Source organism: Protopterus annectens, chromosome 2.part1, assembly GCF_019279795.1.
Source record: "Protopterus annectens isolate FY-2018-M chromosome 2.part1, PAN1.0, whole genome shotgun sequence".
NCBI classification, from domain to species: Eukaryota; Metazoa; Chordata; order Ceratodontiformes; family Protopteridae; genus Protopterus; species Protopterus annectens.
This window is the reverse complement of record NC_056729.1, coordinates 261038354-261064030: the sequence shown is the minus strand read 5'-3', so window position 1 is coordinate 261064030 and position 25677 is coordinate 261038354. Positions and strand designations below refer to the sequence as shown.

Genomic DNA, 25677 nt, shown 5'->3' with positions numbered 1-25677 from the left:
TGTGTTATTTGTGAACTCTTAGATATCTCTGTGTTGTAGTAGTTTTGTTTTGTGTTTTAAAAATGTGCTGCTGATGGTATAGCTCTCCCAATCAGTATCATTATTAACAGATCTTTAAAGGAATCATACGTCCCCAAACTCTGGCGCTCACCTTATATTCTTCCTCTACACAAAGTAGGCAAAAACACCAATATTTCAAATTTCCGCCCTATTGCACTAGTCTCACCAATCTCTAAAATCCTTGAAAAGTGCGTTCACCTCCAACTTATGCCTTTTCTAACCCAAAACAATCTTCTTACACCTACCAACATGGCTTCCGCACAGGCCACAGCACTATAACTGCCCTACTATCTTTCCTAGAAACTGTGAATCAAGCCTGAGATTCTGGACACCTGGTCTCTACTGTATTGCTAGATTTAAACAAAGCTTTTGATACTGTTTCCCACAAAAACCTCCTCTCTCAGCTCTCAAAACTTCATCTTCCACCAAGCATTTTATCCTGGTTCTCCAGCTACCTATCAGACAGATCACAGTCAGTAAAATGGAAAAACTCCACCTCCCCCTTCTTAGCTACTCCTACTGGTGTACCTCAGGGAATCTATCCTAGGGCCAATGCTTTTTAACATCTTTATTAATAACTTTCACTCTGCAATTCCTGATGCCAAAATCATTCAATATGCAGATGATTCTACCTTGGTCTGCTCTGCCTCTAACCTCTCTGAATTGCTCACTAAAACTCAAACTGCTTTTTCAACCACCGAAAACTGGATGCGCAAAAACCACCTCTCTCTCAATGCCAATAAATCTAAAATATTACTGTTCCCCCAACAAAGACTCATTCCTATAACAAAGATACTTTCAGACTCCTGAATCATACCAACTCACCTATAGAAGTGGTTCCATCCACCAAACTACTCGGCATTACAATAGATGAGTACCTTAAGTTCGACATCCACATTCTGTAAAATATTAAGAGAACCCACCAAAAACTTGGTATGCTATACAGGAATAATCACTTTCTCACACTCTACTAGGCACACTCTGGCCACTACCTATCTTCTGCCCGGCTTACTATATGGAGCTCCTCTCCTTATCAGCCTGTCCTCCTCTATCACCTCCAAACTAAAAAACTGCTATAATAAAATCTCTAAATTTGCCACCAAATCCAAACATTCCACCCATCATTGCCGCAACCTGCAATCTCTGAATTGGTTAGAACTCCCAAACTACCTAAACTACCTCCAACTCACCACTGCTCATAGACTCATATTTCACCCTTCTAAATGTCCAGCTGTAGCTAATATCCTTCCCCCTTATACCCCTAATAGAACTCTCAAATCTGAACATCAAAACCTGATGGCTATCCATAAGCCCAAACATCCTGCTGGCCAACTCCTCCTCTCTTTCTCACTAGGTAAAAAATGGAATTCTCTCCCTCCACTCTAAGAACTATACCAAACTCAGAAAACTTCAAAACCCAGCTTTCCAAACACCTGTCCACTAAATGGAAATGTGCTGCCTTCACCCTACCTAAATTCTCCTAACTACTTGCCCAAAAAAAGTTTTTGTTTCTTCTCTCCCAGGTTCCTAAGCTCTCTAAATCTCCCATAGCTTGTTTTTCTATGACTGTATCTAAGCTGTCTTCAATTCCTAGAGCTACCTAACCATCATCACAGCTGTGTAAATATTGTAAATAGTTTCATACTTTAAATGTGTGCTTGTAAATGTTTTATATTTCTAATTTAAAGGTGTGTATGTAAAGTGTTTTCCCCACATACTATGCAATGAGTGCTCTCATAAATGAACCTGTGTAACCCTTAAGATCATCTGCAATGATGTTTGTCTGACTATTGTGCAACACTGTATGTACCTTCATTGCAATTTGTTCTAGATAATGTATTGTTACATTTCTGTATTACTATATCTGTACTGTATACTGTATTTGGAGCTTTTCTCCCCGGGCCTCCCCTGAAAACGGATCCCTTGGGCCCAGTGGACTTCCCCGGTAATCAAACTGGAAATAAAAAATAATAAATAATTATTTATTATTAAATGTTTTTAAAACCTTCTACCTGTGGCTGGTTTGTGTAGAGATATGCTTTAGAGTACATTATATATTTATAGAGTTTACTGTCTAAGCCCTTCCAATAAGCCTTAGACTGAATAGTCATATTACCATTGGATATTAATATTGCACAGTAATAATTGGACACCCTTTTAAGGGCCTTTTAGTAGCTGATATTATTAATTGGGTGGTGGCAGTAATTACTACCATATAGTCTGGGTAAACGGGCACAGTTGGAAAATCTGGGTCAGCCTTTCCCAGCAGTGTCTGTGAAGTTGTATAAATACTTATCTCAAAGTGTGTGTGCATTGTGTCAGCTACTTGACAGGGACACGAAGCACTGGTTGGACAAAGAGGGTACTGGTGGTTTTAGCTTTCCCAGTTAGGCTGAGACCTGGACCCTATAGCTGTACCAGTGGGGAGTCTTATTGGGGACCTGGTGAGCAAGGGAGCAGCCAGCCCCAGACTGACTGTGATCTCTGTGTGCACTTAAGGGAAATTGTACTTTATTGTGTGTATTAGTTATCCTTTCCTCTTCTAGGAGACGACCTCCCTGGTGTTAGTGGGAGGATTGAGGCTCCTTGATTGCTGGGCCAGGGCACGGTCATCACAAGTATCAGCAAGAAACTACGATCCCTCATAAAATCATCTAAGGCTAGCTTCTAAAGAAAAATTGCGAAGGACTCCAAAGATAACCACAAGGCATTCTTTAGCTATGTCAAGAATCTAAGTGGCAATTCTCAGATCTGCTCAGAGTTAGTGCAGAATGGCACAAAATACACTGAACCGACCGATATCGGCAACATCCTGGCAGACAGGTTCAGTGCAAACTTCAATCCCCTTTTACCTCCAAAAGGGCCCATAACCATACCAGAAGAATGTGGTGCCCCTGAAATCACAGACACTCAGGTTAAAATAGCCCTCTCCAAAGCCAAAAACACAGCATCAGTGGGACAGGATGGTGTCCCAGGTTGCGTCCTACATGACCTCAAAGATGAACTAACCCCTCACCTAAGGACACTGTTCAAACTCAACCTCTCTGCAGGCTACGTGCCAATAGAGTGGCACACAGCAACAGTTATTCTGCTCCACAAAGGTGGAGCCAAAACAGACCCCAGGAACTATTGCCCTATAAGCCTGACTAGATTGGTCTGCAAGGGTATGGAGCATATCATCATGGATCTCATTAACAGAGACATTGGGAACCTCCAAACACTGGACCCTACCCAGTTGGGCTTTGTTAAGGGCAGATCATGCCTCCTAAACCTGGTGGACTTCTTTGAGACAGTTACCAAGGCTACAGATGAGGGAAAGGTGGTACACACAGCCTACCTAGACCTTGCAAAGGCCTTCAACACCATTCCCCATTCAGGTATTATAGACAACCTCACCAGCCAGAACATAAACCCCTACTATGCGAGATGGGTTGCCAACTGGCTCATGGACAGAACCCATATGGTAAGAGTTGCGAGAACTAGGTCTAACTCTAAACCGGTTACAAGTGGCATTCCCCGGGGATCAGTTCTAGGAACCCTCCTGTTTTTCATATACTTCTCAGAGGTACAGGTAAGCACAGGAGGACTATGGCTGACCAAGTTTGCAGGCAACTGCAAACTAGGGGCTATAATTGACTCTCCGGCTGACACAGACATCCTCCAAAAGGGTCTCACTGAGACAGATACCTGGTGTCAAAACCATGGCCTCAAGCTAAATGCCAAAAAGTGCATAGTCATTCCCTTTGGAAAAAACAAAGTACCCACAAACTACCACATAGGTGGTAGCCCCTAAATACGGAAGACGTAATAAGGGATCTGGGGACCAAAGTAGATAGTAACCTCTCCTTTGATAATCACATTGCCAAAGTGGTTAGAAAATCCTTTTATGTGGCTCACCTAATCACAAAAGGGTTTGCATCCAGATCAAAAGAGGTCATTGTGCCCCTCTATGCATTACTCATCAGACCCATCATAGAGTACAGTGTCCCATTTGGGATGTACCTTACAAGACACCTGCAACAGCTGGAAAGACCACAGAAGTACCTCATGAAGAGGATCACTGGCCTCAAACGGATGCCCTATGCAGCTCGACTGAAGAAACTCCAGCTGTACTCGGTTGCATACCGCCTACTCAGAGGTGATTTCTGCCTGACATACAAGGCCATGTCCAACCCAGAATTGATGGACATGCTCCACCTAGAGAAAACCATATCCCCTTGAGCCACATGCTCTAGGGATCTAAACCTCACCACAATAATAAATAGGATGTGCTGGAGGGATAGATTCCTGTCCCAGAGACTTCTCATGCTCTGGAACAAGATTCCAATCTACATTAGGCAGAGCTCCTCGCTAACCCTCTTCAAGAAAAACCTTGACGAGTGGATGGGAAACAGAAAGTTTACCCCAGGGATCACTTCAGTGGCTCTGCTGGACAGAGGCACAGGGAGCTAATCTAAGGGGGCATCGAAAGCCAACACATTCCAGCTAGGCATATAAATGCCTTCGGGCAGATAGCCTTGTACCTTCCTATGAACTTATGAATTTATGAGTAACTTAATACATAATACCATGAACTATTGTATAATTTGTATTATATGGGGTTATATATGTTTGAAACTATAGCAAGCTGCCATGTGATTCTAGATAGAGGCAGGTGATGGAGATAGAGTGAGGGTTTGAAGGAGTTAGCCTGGGTCAGAGCATGCACATATCCAAGACTTGGTGAGGTAGGATTTTAGTTGATTTTTAAAATTAATTTTGCTTGCCTGAGTTCTGATTTCAAGTGGGAGAGAGTTCCAGATCTTTGTAATAGTGCAGGAGTAAAGGGAGTCTCCTGAGATGTATCTGCTTTTGGAAACTTCGACCGGCCCTTTGTTGGTGAACCTTAGCAGTCAGCTATTGGAGTAATCATTAATTAAGCCATGTAAGGATGGGGTTTTGTTGGGATGGTAGAGAATTTGGTGAGCTAGATCGAGTTGGTTTAGAGTCAGTAAGTTTGGTAATTCAAGCCGGGAAAGTTTTTGAAGGGCTAAGCAATGGTGAGATCTGTAGGAAGAAGCAAATTTCACTGTCTTGTTGTAACAAAGTGGATAGTTATGTTAAATCACCTTTATTTAGGTTAACTAGAACTGGGGATGCATAGAGTAATGTAGAGAGTAGGTGGGCTCTTGATATGATAGATTTACTACTGGGGCTCAGATAGTTTTTACATCTGTAGAGTGTACCTAGTTTTTTATGCACTTTTGTTATGGTTTGAACTATGTGCTTGTCAAATTTCATGTTTTGATCGATGATGACACCTAGTAGCTTGGCATGTGCAACTAGTGCAATACGGGTGTTGTCAGAGGTGATAACTGTAAAAGGGGGAATGAGATCAGTAGCTTTGGAGGGGTGAAAGAGCATAAGTTGCTTTTATTTGGGGTTGAGTATTAATTGAGAGTCTGATAACTAGGTTTCAATGGTTGTAAAGGATTCTTGGGTTGTTTTCTCTAGGAGTTGGAGAGTGGGGGCTGAAAAGATTAGGGTAGAGTCATTGGCGGATTGAACTAAGCTTGCATGGAGGGTGGCCTTATGAAGGCTGTTAGTGAATATTGTGAAGAGCAGGGGTCTGAGTATAGATCCTTGGGGGGCACCTAAGGTGACAGGGGGAAAGTGGGATAGACAGTCCTGCCACTTAATAGCTTGCTTGCAGTTTGAAAGACAGTCCTTAAACCATATGAGCGCAGAGTTATTTAATTTAAGTTCTGAGATAGAAGTCAGTAGTTTGTTATGGGAGACAGTATGAAATGCTTTGGAGAGATCCAAAAAGACAGTTGATACCAAATTGCCTGCATTCTGCTGCTGATTAACATGGTTGGTGAAGCTCATAAGGGCAGTGGTGGTGCTGTGGCCTGGGTGAAGCCCATGTTGACTTCCAGCTAGGAGATGGTTGGATAGAAGGTATTTTAGTATTTGGGAATGTATACATTTCTCTAGTATTTTTGACAGTGGGGATAGTGTGGCTATTGGACAGTAGTTAGATAATTCAGTTGAGATACCCCCTTTGTGTAGAGGTATTATTTGTGAGACTTTCCAGAGGAGTGGGGCTTATTCCTAGGAGATTTGCCTATTTATAATTATAGAAACTGGGTATGAAATAGCCGTGGCTGTGATCCTGAGGCATTCTGCTGTGAGTTTATCAGCTGCTAGGGTAGTGTTTTTAGTTTGGTCAAATATCAGAAGATGGTGCTGGTCTGGACTGGTTGGAGGGAGAAATAGTTTTGGTTGTTTGGGGAGTTAGGCAGGTTTGGGAGGGTTATATGAGATGAGTTTTTTTGCCAGCTATAAAATGGAGTTGGTAAAATATTCATTGAATTGTGTTGCAATGTTTGTAGATGTATCAATGTTAGGGGGTGGGGTAATACATTGACTGGGCTGGAGAAGTTTATTCATGGCTGCCCAGAATATTTGCAGGTTAGTATTATGCTTGGTTTGTATGTTTGAGTAATGGGTTTTCTTATCCATTCTTATCTGCTTCTTAGCCTTATTTCTTAATTCAAGGAATAGTTGCCTGTTAATAGTTTTGTTATGATGCCAGGTGTCCCATGAAGCACTTGATCGTTGTAGAAGGGGTCCAAGCTGGGACTTGACCTGCGGAAATCACTCTCTTGAGTTGCACAGGGGTAAGCTTTTGAAAAGTATAGTGATAGAAAAAGGAAACTAAATTACAAGAGGAGTAAGAGAAGGTGGAAATGATTCATACGGACAATGTGATATTTGTAAAATGCCCCAACTTTCACAGCAGGAGGGTAAAAAGGTTCACCACATTACAACCAGTATAAAAATAATATCCTTGTCCTTTAGCAGTAATTCGGTTAACACCAAATATCATGCTACTAAGAATTACATTTCATTAAGAAAAACATTCAAGTCTTAATAAAGGCCCTAACCTTATATCTTCCCGGCCACACTTGGAAAGTTTAACAAAGATATGTGTAAATGTAGAAAGTTTGACAAAAAAAATACATGTACCTGCAATGTATTATCATGAGACTGTTACTCGCAAACTCTGGTTGTTTTGTACTGCTTAAACACTACACAATCTAAAGGTTAATACACTTTGTACTCTAACCAATACTAACAAATGCCATGCAGTTTTATCGTCTTACAAACTGCTACCTGATCCCTGAAGCTGTGAACACTTAATATGCCATTAATAAGCTTGTAACATTCTTAGTTAGCAAATAGTTTTAGAAGAGACTCATGGCAGATTAAAAATTGAGTGATTAACATTCTTAATGCATGTAGTCACACCAAACAGCCTATTCCCCAGAGGAGCAGTAAAAGCAAATAAGATCCAGCTTCAGTACAATATATAGGTTAAAATCAAACTTACTCGGTGAGCACACTCTGGGTCGGACGCTAAGGGGCCAGTCTCTCTAGTAAGGTGAATTCAAAAATGGCACCCAGCTATGTTGCAATGCTTTAAGCCTTCCGTTTGAAGTGGAATTGGGTGGGGGGAGGGCCAAGACTACTCACACACCAATTAGTAAAAACTTTACTGAGGCTGATAGAGCTAGAGACCAGCTCAGCAGCAACTACAGAATCAAGCAGGAAAAAAAGGCAAATCAGCACAGTTCAGTGCTTAGCTTGACTCTGTTAGAGTAGGAGTTATTCACAACTGTTTTGACTCTCTGTATGTAACTCAACAGTCACTGGAGAAAAATACCATTATGAATATGCCCCTTAAAGTTGTAATATAGTAGACAGGAGCACTATGGACACTAGGGGTGAAGCAGTAGCTACAAGGGCAGTAATGAGCAAAGCCAATGCAGGAATGTGTGCACATTGCCTTTTTGCTACACTCTCAAAATTAAATATCAGTTAAATAGTGAGTTCTCAGAACAAGGACATACATTGTTTAATTATGAAGCAGTTGGTCACCGTAGAAGGGATCCAAGCTGGGACTTGTCCTGCAGAAATCACACACTGGAGGTGCACAGGGGTAGGCTTATTGTTTTATTATCAAACACTTGGTAGCCATAGAAGGAGTCCGAGCTGGGACTTGACCTGTGGAAATCACACTCTTGAGTTGCACAGGGGTAGGCTTATTGCTTAATTATCAAGCACTTGGTTGCTGTAGAAGGGGTCCGAGCTGGGACTTGTCCTGCAGAAATCCCACTCTTGAGTTACACAGGGGTAGGCTTTTGGTGAGCAACTCTGGATCAGATGCGAAGGGGCCAGTGTCTGTAGTAAGCAGAATTCAAAAAATCAAAAAAAGGGCATTAGCTCTTCATACAAGGAGGTTACTTGTATGTGGCAATATTCCAAAAAGAGAAATCCATGGTATCCCTCGAAGTCTTAAAAAAAAAAAACAGTATGCAACCTATACTGGGTCCAAAACAAACCAAGAAGAAACTTTGCAGTGTGGAGTGTGTGATGCTCTCTTCCTAAATTATGTTATTCATGTAGTTCACGTAATAAAAATCAAACTGTTAAATATAACTATAAAATATGTGCTACAAAATAATCAAGTAGAAAGTAGTAGGTAGTCCACAGTTGAGTTAAAATGGAATATCTATTATTGAAACATACAAACAAGCAATCCTAGTTGAGTATAAACTCATATAATGTAAAGTATAATGAGTATAGTTTGCCCTTGATATGTGTGAAACACTAAGAATCAACTAGTGGATATGAAGCAAGAGAATGTGCTCTATGGCTGACAAAAAGACATGCACCAACTGTGCAGTGATCACAGTGAGAATTCTTCTTCAACATTGGCAATATGTACATTAGAAAGGGATGGTTAAATGTTACAACTTCAACCACTGTCAATATTTATTTACTGAATGTAGTGAATTGGCAGTAGGAAAAACGTAAAATGTAGTGTACACACTAATGTGTTTTGAATGTAGATCTTACTATGTTGGGAGAACTAAGAGAGAATTATGCAGAAGAATTTATGAACACAACTATGCAATTACACATGCAGATACAAAAATGCCATGAGTAAACATTATGTGGAGAAAAAATGTAAAATAAATTTTAAATGCATAGTTCTTGACTGTTTAAAGTCTAATGTACATATTGCCAATGTTGAAGAAGAATTAGGGTAGTTGGAGTATTGTTGGCAAGTAAAATTAAATACTTGTTTTTATCCAGGATTAAATAATAGGGAAGAGTTTATAATGTATGTAAAAAGAAAGGGGCTGAAGCATTGATTTTATATGATTTTATATGCTTCATATATGAATTTTATATGCATTTTTATATATTTCATGAATGAGTATTTATTTATGATAGTTGATATATATTGTGAAGCTTATATTTATACTATGAAGTATTGTTAAATGCTGGTTATATAATGCAATACTGAGTTTTTAAAATATAATAGGCAATTGATTTTTCAAGTAGGTAATTACCTATGAATTATATAAATTGTGTGTTTTTTTAAGACAAAACCTTAGTCTGAAGTTGTCTCCGGTTAAGGAGACGAAAGTGCTTACTACTGGCTTTGAATTTACTACTGGATTTGAATTTGGAATAAAGTGTTTTCTTTATCCTGACACAGCTTTATTTATTTATTTATTTTGGTATATTCTTTATTTGATAAATCTGTTTTTGTCATCATATTCCCTTGTAATCAGTGTTTTACCATGGTTAAAAAAACTGAATAAGTAAACAGGTAAGTAAGCATTTAAATACATAAACCTGTGAAAGCATAAACACGAAATACTGGAGTCAGCACTAATGCATATGCCTAAACTCCTCCCACCTTCGACAGGCATAGCTTTGAATGACACGTGAATAGTATATAGGCACATAAATACCTTGTTGTGCTTGATGTTAAAGTAGGAGATTAGAGGTATGTGGTAGACAGATTCACTTTAGAACCTCGAAATACTGAAATATCGAAATTCGGTATTTTGAACCCATAAAGTGGAATCCCGATAAGAGCAAAACCTCAGAAGCACGAAATTCAAAACCTTGAATACCGGAGGTTTTGAATTTCACACGACTGAGGTTTTGCTGTGGTTATGGATTTAGGTAAGTGTGTATATGTTAAGGGTTTTAGGTAGGGGCTGTGGTGTGTGTTAGTGTGTTTTGTTGCTGTGATGTGGGTACGTGAGGAGAATGTAGCTTGTTTGGTGGTGTCTTGTGTGTGTTTGTATGTAGTGTGACCACAGAGTTAGAATATTTAAGAAGGGGACTGTGGGTGGTGCAGCCACTCATGGGGGGGGTGCAGTGGGGCTTGCCCCCCTGCTTTTATGCAGTAGAGAGCTTGTGTTGTGTGTGGGGAGGAAGGTGTGTGTGTGGAGTAGAAGCACGAAATTCAAAATCTCCGGGGTGCGATATTTTGAATTTCGCGCTTCTGAGTTTTCATTGTTTTAAGGTTTCGACTTTATAGCCTCAAAATACTGAATTTCGATATTTCAGTATTTTGAGGATATAAAGTGAATCTGTGGTAGACAGATATGCAAAAGCATCATAATCAAGAAGTTTTGACACACATGCACTGTCCAAAATGGACATTTAATGGGTATTGTTAACCTGATGTATCCTATTCTGGCATACAGATGGTCATTACCAGCTCAGGTCCTACATGCAAGCCACCACTAAATAGGAAAGCCTGCCTCCCTTCCTAGACAGGGGCCTCAAGAACTCCACCTCTGTGAGCCACTTGTGTGTTTGTGGTCTATCTCCTGTGTTAGACCTGTTCTTGCAATGTCCTGGGCTTGCTCTTGGCATGTGATATCATACTGATTACCTTTCACTGATCCTTTTGCAGAGACCAATTATTGTCCTGCCCACTCCCTACCACATGCAATCCTGATAAAGCTTATCCATGTTACATTCGCAAGGGATATAAATCCCATGTATGCAGAAGGCATGTACTACTATTTCATTCTCCAGCCATAGCTTCACTCAAAGGCCCTTGGTAAGACCTGTAAACATTTGAGTTACACATGTCAGTCATTGTGTCTGCATGGCTTTCTGTGGCTGTACTGTATGTATTTGTGCTGCCTGTCCCTCACTGTGACCATGAGTTAGTTGTTTCCAGTAGTGCTGACGTCATTCCCCTTTCCTGTACACATCGCAGCCTACAGCATGTTACTGTGACCACCCCTTTCTGCATCTGTGTATTGATCAAATGTAGTCATCTGCACTCCTACCTCCCTTTAAAATGCTTTGGTGTACCTCACCCTATGTATGGGGCCATTGGATTCTGTGGGCATGTACGTCCCTAAGTTCATGAACTCCACAGTATGCACATCCACAGCTAGACGTGATAGGGTCATGCCACTGTGCTCTTTTGCAACACCCCTCTTTCTCCTTTTCTATATCCATGTTACTGCCATCCACCATGGTTGCTGAACACAATGCAGGGGTACAAAACTGGACATCTTGTCGTCCTTTAGTGTGTCTAGATCATATTCTGTGAAGTCTTAATTCCACAGTTTTTCATCTTAATCTCTTGCAAAATTAAACTGTTGCTTTATATAATTATGACAGGGGTCTCATAATGTGGCAGATATGCTACTGAGGGCACTTAGAGTGCCTGTCTGTAAATTTCTACCTTAACACAGTGCTCAATCCACACTGACCATAACTACCACAGGGTTAGGGACATGTGCACATATGCTCATGCACTGAAGCTGTGCTGCTCATAGCACTGTGACTCTGCATGACAGATGTTTGATAATGCTTTTTAGTAGCTTCTAATGCATGTCACACAATGTCCAAATGTGCATCCATGAACACAAAGCTACCATTTTACTCAATGAGTGAAGATATGTGAGTGAACATGACTTCCTGAGGTTGGAGGAACAGCAGGGCTTCTATCTGGTGTCTGAGTGAGAGCAAGATTTTCTTGTACTGCCTCTACAAGGACATCAAAGAACACCTGCTGGACCTGCATATAGCATATTTTACAAGGTATATGCCTGGCACAAGCTTAACATGACTGTGAGTCATGTCAGTTGTATCATCCGTTCTGGTCAGCAGTGTAGGTATTGATATAGCAACCTGCAATAATGTCTTTCTCACCTGTTCCAAGAGGTTAGAGATAGTTAGCCAGAGTTTTATTTTAAGCCTTATTTTTTCTTCCTTTTTTCTTTTTGCATTTCTGTTAAAAGAAAGTAGCCAAGGACATTGAGCTGACCATACATGAAAGTTGCAGGAGGAAAGAACACCTCTTCTGGCAGTGGTGTGCATATGCTGTGTACCATACTGTGTTGTACAACTGCAGTTTTATGTGTAACGTGTGTGTGTGTGTGTGTGTGTGTGTGTGTGTGTGTGTGTGTGTGTGTGTGTGTGTGTGTGTGTGTGTGTGTGTGTGTGTGTGTGTGTGTGTTTGTTTTGTGTGTGTGTGTGTGTGTGTGTGTGTGTGTGTGTGTGTGTGTGTGTGTGTGTGTGTGTGTGTGTGTGTGTGTAGTAATGCATTCTTTTTTTCTCTTCCATCTGCAAGTCTGGTTGTGACTGTTGCAAATGAACTGTGGTGGTCACCTTGGCACCCATCAGATGACACCTATTGTACTGGCGTCCCAGTGTTCACAAGGTCTGCCTTCTCTACCTGGTGGCATCCATACTTATGAACCTCTTAGCACAAGAAATCGAGACAAAGCCAAAAATAATGGGGGGCAATGGCTCAAAAATAGGGAGAATTTTTAAGTATCGGTCTTACAAACTCAGAAAGGCTTTAAAATAAAAGGATTTGTGTTACCATGAATTTTCTGAAGGATATGAAGTCTGAAATTCAAATGTCTGCCATTTTTAGTGACCTGAGTCCTCAGTAATCTGCCAGAAAAACACAAATGTTAGGAGGAACATACTAAAAATATGAGCAAAAATTCTTTAATTATATGGACAGTGAGAGGTATGGTGGCATCCATGGCCAATTCCGAAGGGAGAGCAGAGGCTGCCTTTCGGAATATGGCTTTGAGGAGAGGCCCCCTGTAATCTCATGGTGGTAGTTGTGGAGGCTGGTTTCATCACATTATAACACATCTGCACAATTCCCGACTCCTAACTATGGTGCACCTTCTGGCATGGCTGATTGAATCATATGACTAGCAGGTCTAACCTTCAGGTCACCAAGGACACAATCTGCACATGATGTTAACCAAGGAGGTGACCAATGTCTATGTGGATTTCCCTCTGGCCTGCCTGGCATCAGTTATGTACTCTGTTTTATCCCCTTGCAGGTGATGCCCTGCCCTCCCCATGCTATCTTTATTATCCTAACTTCTCCATCTCCAGGTAATCACCCTCTGTCTACCAGTGTCTGTCCACTGTAGTTCCAACTGTATATGTCACTACTGCCCATGCTTCTCTGTGTCTGTATTTTTGCTTGTTTTCTTGGACCTGCTGCCTTCCTTCCTATCCCTTCCATAGCCATTAATTACCTTCCTTACCTACCCACCATCTCCTTCTACTACAAATGGCAGACTTTTCCACAAGAAAACTACCCTTCTTCACCCCATCTGTCACTCATTATTGTTACCCATGAGTGTTTCCCTCATCTATTTCCCGTTTATTTTTCTAAATTCCCTACTTCCCCTTTTCTTCCCCATTTATATGATAAATTACATTGTCACTTTACTGTGCCGATAATTCTTGGACTGTCTGCCACTGCATGTGAGGCAGCAATGTGGTGCTTTACTGCCCATGACAGCATGCATGGCCACCAGTATGCTAGCCTGCCTTTCCTATGACCTGGGATAGTCTAATCATGCATACTTTGTTATCATGACTCTTCCACTGAATTTGTTTAACACTACCTATCCCCATAATGTGGCTTGACTACTTTAGTATACAGTCTTTTCCATTGACTACCACTGCTAAACAAGCCCTGCTGCATACTGGCTATGACATATGGTGGGCTGCTTGCTATTTAGCAGTGTCAGCCAAAAAAATACTTAGCTGTGAATCTCAGAGCTTATTTTGATATGAGTGTTGTATGTAAAGAAGCAAGACTGTAATCATATTTTTGCATCCCAGTTCAACAACCAACAACAGCGTAAATATTTAGGTGTAGTGCCATTTTTATTTCTTTCAGTTCACCATTTAAAATGTGCACTGAGCTTTTAGTAGCAAATACGATTAAATGTCAGTTTTACTGGGAAGCTACAGCGAGGTGTTCAAGTAATACCTGATAAACTATAACATCTTCTCTTGTTATTAATAATCATGGTCTTTGATAAGATAAGACCTACTGGAAATTATTAAAATGTAGAGACTAAGCTGGTTGTTAAGTTTGCCATAAAAGCAACAAAGCAATTTATTTGGGCTCACATCATAGGGAGAAGTTATATAAGGAAAAAGGTAGGTGTGCTACACAAAGATGAAAGAGATTTTGATAGCAGTGACAAAATGTAAAATGTAAATTAAACATGAAGAACAACAATGTCATAGATGTAATGTGTTGAAATTGCTATATGTAAGCATTCTTCTATACAGTAATATCAGTTTGAAGCAAATAATGTGTTGTTCTAGTTTAGATGTCTTGCATGAATTGTGAGTCTGTGGTAAGGACATTATAAGCATAAAAAATAAAAGACTGAGCTTACATAATAAGCAGAGGTAACTAAGAAGCAACATGTAAAGAATCAGTGAGTAACATAATGTAGATACATTTTTGGTAGGATCAGAGCAGAAACATCTTTAGTTAAAGGTAGTGTGTAGAAAGTGTGACATAATGAGTGGGGAATTGAACTGATATAACTGAAAGCTATATTTGGAAAAATAATAAATATAATCTGAGACAGCATGGAAAATATCAAACTCCTAATGGAGAACTGGATTACTTTCACTTAGTGGTAATATCTTTCAGCTGTGAATAGTCAATGGAATATCAGTCAGCTGTGAATAGTCATTGTTTCATCACAAGTTCATTATCACACAGCCAGGGTTTATGGTGCTGTAAGGATATGCTGTGTGGTTCTCTGGCAGTTAGTGCAAGTCACTTAATCAAATACTACTTTCAGGTCACTCTTGTGAAAGGACATTTATGTCCAGTTGACTTACATTGTTCAACAATAAAAAAATACTCTTCAGGAATTTCCCAGCTGTAGCCTTGGCATTATAATATAATCAAGTAAGCTCTGAGCTTTCTAAAATTGCCAGTATTTTTTTGTAATCATCTTTATTGAATAATGACTTATGACCTAGACAATCATACAACTATATAAGTGAAAAAACAAACCATACTGACATATTCTTAGTAACAAACATTACATAATTTCCATTTTTCTATGTAAATTGCTCCTACCCTTTTCAAAAGAGCCAACTTCCAGTTATTTTATCTCTTTTAAATTTTATTTCCATTTTATAGCAATTGCTTTCTTGGCAGCCACCAGAATTAAATGTACAAAGGCCTTACAATTTCTAGGCAATTCAGATCCTGTCTCCAGCTAAAAAAAATTCTTTCCTTATTGCACCAATTTGCTCACCCAGTATTTCTGATAATCTGCAAGGTATTTTTAAAGCCCACCAACTCATTACACACCCCAAAACTAGGTTCCCAATTATCTCTTTCTTCTCCATCACACCTCCAACATTTGCAAGCTACATGAGGAAAATATCTTTGTAATCTGCTTGGGGTATAAAATACCTATGCAAACACTTCAAAGCAAAATTCCTAAATCTTTTAGACACTGTTGCATATTTGGAACCATACATGTATCCTCCAAATGTTTCTTTAAGAATTGCTTATCCAACCTCTATTCCCAGTCTTTTTTTAACCTCACCTGTTTTTTTCATATAGTTGTCATGAAATATTTTATATGCCCTGCTAATTACCCTTTTGTAAACAGCAGCTTCTGTTCTATATACAACTAAAAACTCTAAAATGGTGGTCTTTCACTCAGGAAGACAGCCTTTAGCCTGCAGTCCAAATGTATACTTGGCCTCTTCATATTCTGTTACCCTTTCTTCTCTAGTTATTTGCTCCCATATATTGGTTCCTTTGCCAGTTTTCTCCAGTAAATTCCTGCCATCTCTTGCCTATTCTCTGTATCTCTAATTGCAGTTATTGTATTGGCAGAATCTGTTTTCTCCATTCCTTTGTTTGGTTAGTTCTTAGAATACTTTCTACTACTTTATGAATATAATATTCTGTATGGATATTGTTATTCTCCTTATGGATCTGTATCCTAAGTCCCACTCTCTATCCTTATTTCTTGAGCTTTCCACTTTCATCACCATCCCTTTCCACTTTGAATTATAGGTTTCTGCTCTGTATATGAGCCTTAACTGTGTAGCTCTAAAATATCCCTTCAAATCAGGTAATCCCAATCTGCCTTGTTCTGTTGGAAGAATGAACTCATCCCACTTGACTCTTGCTTCTTCCTCTCATAGATAAAATCCTTCAACTCTTTACTAATTGCTACCCACAACTTCTCCTCTGGTTGATAAAAGCGTACCTGAACTTTGTATAAAACTAAATTTACTAAAAACATTTTCACTGCTTATATCCTGATATCCATATCCATAAAAAAGAGCTTCCAGTGCCTCAAGTTTTATATTATCTTTTGTTTAATCTCTTCCCACATACCTTTAGATGCCATAACAGAAGCCTTTTTAACCTATACTCCTAAGTACTCCATTTTATCATGTCCCCTTAAACGTGGGCATTGCTGACCCAGTTCATGTATGGGTACATAGTTTACAGATATAGCCTTTTTTATCTTCATTAATTTTATATCCTGAAAAGACTTGAAAGTGTCTCAGAATGTTCCACAACACTAAGATGTAATGTTCTTGTTCAGAATCAGCATCACATTTATTGGCCAACTATGCACACATACAAGGAATTTGACTCTGGTTTCAATGACTCTACAAGTATGAATTACACGAACAGCATACATACTTGAATATACACACACACACATATATATATATATATATATATATATATATATATATATATATATATATATATATATATGCACAAGGTGCAAACTGCAACTCAATGCAAGATATACTGATATAAACCCTGAAAGAAACAAGTATTAACAACAAGTAAACAATACTGCAGAACCCTTGGAAGCTTGGGAAAAAGCATACCCAGCCTAATAGGCTGTATTAACCATTTATGAACTTGATGGCCTGTGGAACAACTGTTCTCATATCTCTTTGTTTTGGTGAGTATTAATCTATAACACCTGGCTGATGCTAGTAGTTCAGAAAGATTGTGGCCTGGATGTGACGGGGCAGTGATGATTCTTCTTACCCGTTTCATGACTCTGGAATAGTAAAGGTCCTGTAAGCATAGCAAACAAGCACCAATGATATTTCCAGCAGACCTGATTATTCAATGTAACCTATTTTTGCCATGTTTAGACACAGATCCAAACCACAGTGTTGTGGATGAGCTGAGGACAGACTCCATGACTGCTGTGCAGAACTGAATCAACAGTTCCTGAGGGAGGTTGAACTTCCTCAGCTGTCACAGAAAGTACATTCACTGTTGTGCGTTTTTTATGATGGGCCTTACATTGGTCTCCTACTTCAAGTCCTGGGAGATTATAAATCCCAAAAAGTTAAAGGTTTCCACAACTGACATAGCAGTAGTAAATATAAAGAGGGGGAATGATAATGTAGGACCAGTCCTAAAGTCCACTGTCATCTACACATTTTTAAGAGTGTTCAGTTCTAGATTATTCTGACTACACCAAAAGGCCAGCTGCTCAACCTCCCATTTGTATGCAGACTCATCACTATTCCTGATGAGCCCAATAATGGTTGTATCTTTGATGTATTTAATACGTTTGACAGAAGGGTCCTTAAAGGTGCAGTCCTTAGTGTAAAGGGAGAATAGCAGTAAGGAGAACAGACATCCCTGAGGTGCACCCGTATTGATCACGTGATCGCTAGATGTAAATTTCCCCATTTTCACCTGCTGTTTCCTATTGGTCAGAAAATTGACAGTCTATTAACAGGTGGAAGCAGGAACAAAAAGCAGAGAGAGTTTCAAGTGAAAAAGTTACAGAATTATTGGTTTAAATCCAGAACATAAGTTCACAAACGGACTCTTTGCATATGTTCCAGGGTTGTCAGGGTGTTGCAAGATACAGTGCAGACCCATATTAACTGCATCATCCACTGACCGGTTCTCTTGATAAGCAAACTGAAGAGGGTCCAACAAGGGAGTTGTAATATCCTTCAAGTGAGCTATCACCAGCCTCTCAAAAGTCATCACGACTACTGATGTCAAAGCAACGGGCCTATACTCATTCAATCCTGTTATACTGGATTTTTTAGGGACTGGAATAACTGTGGCTTGTTTGAAGCATAAGGCAACTTCACACAGCTCTAATGATTTATTAAAAAATCAAGTAAAAACAGGAGGCAGTTGATCAGCAAAGATGTTTAAACAAGAGTTCTGCCAGGTACAAAATAATATCATCTGCATATAAAGCCAACGTTTCTTGATTACCATACCAATTAAATCCTTGAATTTCAGAGTCCCTTCTATTCTTTACCAATGGTTGTAAATATAGCACAATAACAAAAGGGAAAGAGAACACCCTGCCTAAGCCTGTTTGTTTCCTCTGTTTAGACATAATTTATCAGAGAGGAACCCCCTGATGCACATACACATTTTAATTTTCATCTCTGATCTCTCATATATCCTCCTATTTAACCTTAATATTGTGTCAGGGAATGCAAATTCTTCCATTGCCCTAGTCATAAAATCCCAGTTTACTCTTTTGAATGCTTTTTCCTGCATCAAGACTACCAGTAATAGTGGCATCACCATTTTTATTTCATCTCCTCCTACCCTAACTGTTCATAATTTAGCCTCATCTGCCACTTACCTTGGCATATTTAATCCTCCCATAAATATTTCTATTTGTGCTTTTCTTTATTTTGACATTTCTCTGCTTTGTACAGATTTTTAAAAAAATTCTGAAATATTTCCGATACGTCTACAAGATATCTGGTTATTTTCCTTGTTATAGGCTCGCTAAGATTAGCAACAACCCCTTCTATTTTCTGCTGCCTTAGTAATTGTGCTAAAAGTTTTTTTTTGCTCTGGAGTTATTATCAAAACAAAAAAGAGTTGCTTAACAGAAATCTTTCTAAGCTCATGTACATTATCCAGGTAGTCCCTTATTTTCTCTTTAGTACTTTGCAGTTGTGCCTCTTCTTGTTTTGTGAGATTCCTGTTATTATGTAATACATTAACCTTTGTCAGTCCCTCACAATAATTCTTCTTAAGCATATTTCTTTTTCTTTTTTTTCTACCCTATTTTTAAGCTCCATTTATTTTATTCCACTCACCAGCTATATCTTCTCAAGAAATTTCTATCTTCCCTATTAACTGCTGAATAATTTCCACTATCCATTCTTTAAAATCTTCTCTGTTCAACAGATAGGTGAGGAATTGTCAATGTCTCATTTTTTACTTCATTACCATGCAATTTATCTTGGTTATTATTGGTGTGTGATCTGAAAATTCTATCCCAGTTGTTGTATTTTGGGGAATAATATGTAAATTCTCTCCAAGTTCTTTCTACTTAATTCACATCTTCCATACCAAATATTTTATAAATGTCTTAAAAAATCTACCTTTTGTTGTATTTTTCCTTCTAGGTCCCCCAGATACATCCTCACTGTTACAAATAAAATTCCAGTCCCCATCTTTAAGCACTATTCTCTGCTGAAGCTAATTATTTTGAACAGAATCGTCATCGGTTCCATTGTATAGCAGTTTAGGTGGAATGTAAATACATGCCAGCTTAAGCCTCCCACCTTACCAGTGACCCCTTACTAATACAAATCTCCCATTATTATTTTTTTCCCTCTTCTATCATTATCAGAGTTCCTCTAGCAATTAATATAAGAACCACCCCCCTGTTGCTTTGTCCTAGATATTCTGCTGAATAACCAGGTCTACTTTTCTTTGTCAAAAGCTCATTATTTTGACAAACAAAAGTACAATCCCATTTATGCAAAAGTACACTTAAATGAAAGTGCACTTTCGTGAATACCAGTTTATTGAACTGGTAATAAAAACAAAAAGTGACACACTACAAAGGCAGTTTTGCAGAGAAGAAGCCCCCCTACACCCCCATATGGGAGGCTACTACTTTATATATACTAACTCTGAGATTGCACTACAGTAGAGAAACAGGTATATTCCCTTATCCCTACTGTAGCATGCTTCGGTGCTGCAGCTTTCTTTTTGTTGTTATTATCAGTTTGGTGAACTGGTATTTGTGAAACTGCACTTTTGTTTAAGTGCACTTCGCGTGAATGGAGTTGTACTTTTGTTTGTCAAAATAATGAACTGTCAACAAACGAAAGTAGACCCAAATAATAATCCTGAATGTCTTTCATCAAATTTGCATACTCTTTTCAGATGTGTCTCCTGTAGCATAGCTATTTGCATTCTGCACTGCTTATTATAGTTTACTATTTTTTTCTTTTTTGTGTATACCTGTAGGAAGATTGATGTTCCAAGATAATATGGAAAATGTTGTCATTATGATGAGAAATTATTTTTCCAACCTGTTATATAAATCAGTTTTTTAAATGTCTGTTTTCAGCTTTTGTGTTATATGCATGCATTAATGTTTGGCAAGCTGATCTTTTATACCGTTTTTTTTTCTTCTCATGTCTATTTGAACCTATGTCATATTTTGCAGGACTTTTTTGTTTTAATGAAAACCCTCAAAAGAAAGTAAGAAACAGCTCCAGAATACATCCACAGCCAGTTAACTTAATGCAAACAAACAAAACAATGTACATCTCCAAATAATGAAGTTTAACCTCAAAAATAACAATTGTCACAGATTGGCAGCTACACTCACAGGCTTAATTGACTTAAAATCAAGGTTATTCATGCTAAGATACGTGATACAGCCTGTGCTTCTACTTGCATTAAGTGCTTGCTTTGTCTTGTCTTTATTTCTATCCCAGATGAAGAAAACAATTTGAATACTTTCAGAAATATTAACTTTTAGACTTACAAAAAGTATCAATGTTTATCAGCTCATCTCAATAGACGCATAAGAAACAAATACAATGTTGCATTCAGCTACAAACTTTTGTTACACTGTGAATATTTATTTGCTAAAGGAACATTTTTCTTTGCATTCAGTCTTTTCTTATTAACTTATTTCCACTTAAAACTTGTTGTTAGTTCAAGCCAAAGGTCTTAATGCAGTCATTCCCCTATGCAAAAGTAAGACAAAGCATATCAGCTGTACTTATATCATGATGTGTATGCTTTTATACCCTCTCCCCTCCACAGCAACCCAAGATTACAGCCTATTATCACAAACATGCTTTTCTCTAGTATACCTTCTCCTTTTGCACTACAATACTTACATGTCTTGAAACTAAAGAAAGAAAGAAGAATAAAAAGGGGCAGCTGTTTGCTTTAGTATCCTTATAACCCACAAAAATAACTGAAAATGCTTTACTACATAGAATGCAGTTTATGCCATGAATTTTTTCATAAAATACTGTTAAGAATAAAACATTTTCTACTTACAGATTTCTGTTTCTCTCCTCTTCTCTTCCCTTTAACATTGTTTAATTATTAACAACATGAAGTAGGGAAATATTTTGGAGTTTTCCTACAACTTTAACAAAGTCACAAAAGGTCGGGATTTTTAGTTTTTCCTGTTCTGCCATAGTTCACAAATATGATTGATGCTTCATAATCCCACGTTTATTCATTGATTGCTGCTTTTCTTCCTGTTGATCTTCATCTCCCATCTTCAGTCTTTGGTTCATTCCCAGTGTACTCCCTGTTCTTCTAGTCAACTCCTTTGTTTTTCTCTGTCTTTCAAGCATTTTCCTTTGGAACATTTGAAAAGGTTTCACTGGTAAAGTCTCTCTGTGAACATTATTATCAGAAAAAGAAGAAGCAGAGTCACCTTCTGTTTGATAGGTCACTTTTTGATGGGCAAATCTTGGTATTTCCTCATTTGCCTGTTCTTTGTCAAAAATTACTTTGACCCTCCAGAATACAATATTCTGAAGATAGCTGGATACAACAGCTTGAATCTCATACCTGCCTTTCAACATTCCCTGATTGCTGGATTAAATTTGCTAATCTGCTACCTGGTGTACAGTGAATAATCATTTTTAACAAACACTCTATTGTCTCTAACTTTTAGTGCTTAGCCCTTCTGCCACAGTTTTGTCAGAATAAATCCTTTCTGCTGGTAGGATTGCAGCTTTATTAATATTGGTCTTTGCTGCTTTCTCATGGCCAGGTTTGGAGAATACATATGATGAGCTTGTTCAATTAACAACTCTTGCTACGGAATACCAGTCCAGTTGCTTATCTGTGTTTTCATAAAATGAATACAGTCTGTTCCTTCCAGTTTTTCCCCACTACTTTCTCTGTTTTTTAATTTTACCATTTTGTGGAAAAATCGCCTCTTCAGCAGTCTCATACTCAGTCTTCATTTCAACATCTGATTGTAATAGTTTTATCAATGCATCTGAGTATCTGTTTAAAACTTCTTCCATTTTTCCAGATATTTCTTATTTGAGTTGATATACTCCTTTAGTGTTTTGTTTATTTTAATCAGCTCTGAGCACATTAGACTTATTATTTCATAACTAGAAGTCATGTCTTGCACCAAATCTAGAGTCTGACCTGCTTTTTTCTGAAAAGCTGCAGGATTCTTCCCAGCCAATGTCTTCACCTCACCTTTTGTGGTTGATTTTCTTTCAGGTTCTCTGCATTTCTTTTTTACTGACATCCAGGCAGTGTACTTGTAGCTATTAATTGAAATTTACCCCAAAAGACACATTCCCTGGCTCTCTTTTCTAAGTTTCTGTTTTCACACCAGGAGAGCTTAAATTAAGCTGTTACTCAGTGTGCAGCCACTGAGTAACAGCTTAATTTAAGCTCTCCCAGCTGTTACTCAGTGTACAGCCAAACTGCAGTGGTGGTGCTACAGTAGCATTGTCGCCTCACAGTAAGACGTCCCATTCGATTCTCAGCTAGAGCATCTTCTGTGTGGAGACATGTGTGAATGGGCATACCTTCATTGAAGGTTGTGCGTCAGGGCCAGCAACTCGGCATATAAAAATCTACTGCCAATCATTAGCGGACTGGAGTTCCGCTGTGGTGACCCCTAAGCGGGAAAAGCCGAAAGACACAACAACTCAGTGTGCAGCCATCTTGAAAGTTAGAATTGCCAGTATTCGTATATATTTTTTATTTGATTATTAATTAGAGGTTCTGCAAAGCTTGCTAATAAATTGCATCACTTTTGGTTTTGACTTTGCTTTGTAAACAAGCAAAAAAAAAAATTGTACAGTTTTAAAGTACCTACCTCACACTGTAGCCTTTTTGGTATGACCAATACAGGTGAATTGCTGTCTCCTGAAGGAAGAAAAATGTCTTCATTATCTGGCTTTAACTGGGTTTCATCTGATGTAGTTACCTCTGAACCTTCTGTATGACCTGAAAAGACAAATTTTGTCAAAAATATATTGGCAAAATCTAAACACTGGATATTAGATTTACATACAATAAGTACTCTGGGGAAAATAAGAAAACTATTTTAATTAAACTAATTCACAAGTTCTCTCCATTAGCATCTATTCTTATTAAAGCCATGGGCGAGAAAATTGAGACATTCAGGTGTTATATTCATAGGCTTTTGGTTTATTCTTAAACTTATTACCAGATTTGATCAATTATTAATGTGTGACACTTCAGCAGTGTTGTTAACAACAAGATGAATTTAAGACACTGTTCATGTTAATAGCATGTGTGTGTGTGTGTGTGTGTGTGTGTGTGTGTGTGTGTGTGTGTATTGTAACATGGATATTCATCATGCCTGTGTCTGCCATACAAGGTATCCACTGACCCCTTACTAAAGGCATTCTGGCAAGTATTTCATTAATCCACGTTCATCGAAAAAGCACTTATTCACAAGCAAATGGAACCTGCACTCATCAGCAACAGCTGTAACAGGACTTTCAACACTCCTTACAAAAGAAACAGTACATAACACCTACATTCCATGTAACAAACAGCAACATGCAAATTCCATGGTCTTGCAACCACAACCAAGGAGAATATACCAATATTGTGATATAATGGACAGAATGTAAGCCCACTGTAGCTGATGACATATCGACAAACTGTGATTTTAATGGGTCATCATGGCTTTGTAAACCGTTGATAAAATGAGTAGTCAACAATTGCAAATGCTTCTGAAAAAAATATACACGTATATACATACACACACACACACACACATATACTTATATATATAGAAATGTGTGTGTGTGTGTTTGTGTGTGTGTGTGTGTGTGTGTGTGTGTGTGTGTGTGTGTGTGTGTATGAGTGAATTATATTTACCTTTGTGCCTGTGGAAAAAAGGAGGGTCTATATTACAGTGTTGAATGGGTTGTTAACTGAACGCCCTTTTATCGACACATATTAAGTGAAATACAACAACCTCGAATGGCCACAAAAGTGACTTTTTCCCAGGGGAAAAATCACTTGGCCATCATCGGGGATTTGCCCTTTCCACCTCTGTAGTGAAATCTCGGAGTTGGTATATTTAGTTAGGAGGATGCGAAGAGTGAAGTCCCCACTTATACGGTCTGAAATTTTTTTTTTGGGGGGGGGGTGATTTTTTCCCCTTGAGAAAACATTTGCTTTTGTGGCCTTTCAGGGTTGTTGTATTTTATTTAATATGTGTCGATAAAAGGGCGTTCAGTTAACAGTCCATTTGGTGCCATAATATAGACACCGGTAAACAACTAATAAAAAAAAATTCAGGATTCTGCAATCATACAATGAAACATAAATAAAGTTGTTGATTGCTGGTATGGCTTTACAGACATTAAGAGTGCCAAGTTAATTCACTTTCCAATAACTTCAGAAATAAGTTAGGATATTCTAAGTGAAGGTGAACTTTGTTTTTTTGAGAAATAGTTAATGAAATAGTCCATGTTAAGTTGTAGCAGAATAAAACATTGGAAACATATGGGAACACAGGCTATATGCTTTCAAAATGTCAAAAATCAACAGTAGCCTGATATAAATTATGCACGTCTCCAAGCTCATTATTCATATTAACATAAAAGATTTAATAATTATTATTAGAAATTTGTGCAAAAGAAAAATATAATTAAATCATGTCTAGTTAACCTTTCCTTGTAGAGGCCGCCCTATTGATGATGGAGCCCACTCTTATTTGTTGCTGGAACTTGAAAGCACAGAAAAGCATTTAGTGTTTAGTGTTGTGCAGCTGACAGTTCCCTGCATACCTTGGATGTGGCATTTTCATGGTGACTGGAGTCTGGTTATGTGGTAAAGCAGAGTGACTGCTATCTGTATGTAGTTATCACCTAACATCAGCACACCATCACTTTCCTGTCCATCTTATCTGTCTTGTATGTATCTATCTTCCACAACTATTCCCTAACCCTCTTTCCTATACCCTCCACTTGTACTGTTTCCTCAACTTCTCTCTTATACCAATTGGGATCATAAAATTAGACATGTTAGTAACAGCCTGCATTTCATTGCGGGAACCTGTGTTCTGGGAGAATGCTTTTCAATTTATCTGGAAATATACAGAGCTAAGTATATTTTTTTGGTTTTAGAGTTTGTACTGTTAATTGTTGCTTATAGTTTTT

The 25677-nt window shown here is 38.5% G+C and overlaps 1 protein-coding gene across 1 annotated transcript in view; it reads right to left on the bottom strand.

Moving 5' to 3' along the window:
* Positions 1–23907, bottom strand: part of BANK1 (B cell scaffold protein with ankyrin repeats 1) — a 1951135-nt gene extending 1927228 nt beyond the window's left edge. The window contains exons 1-2 of the mRNA XM_044063440.1: positions 23892–23907; positions 23352–23482 (exon numbers count right to left, since the gene is read on the bottom strand). Coding sequence (XP_043919375.1) covers positions 23352–23482; positions 23892–23907 — 147 coding nt within the window. The remainder of the gene's footprint in view (positions 1–23351; positions 23483–23891) is intronic.
* Positions 23908–25677: the final 1770 nt, after the last annotated feature.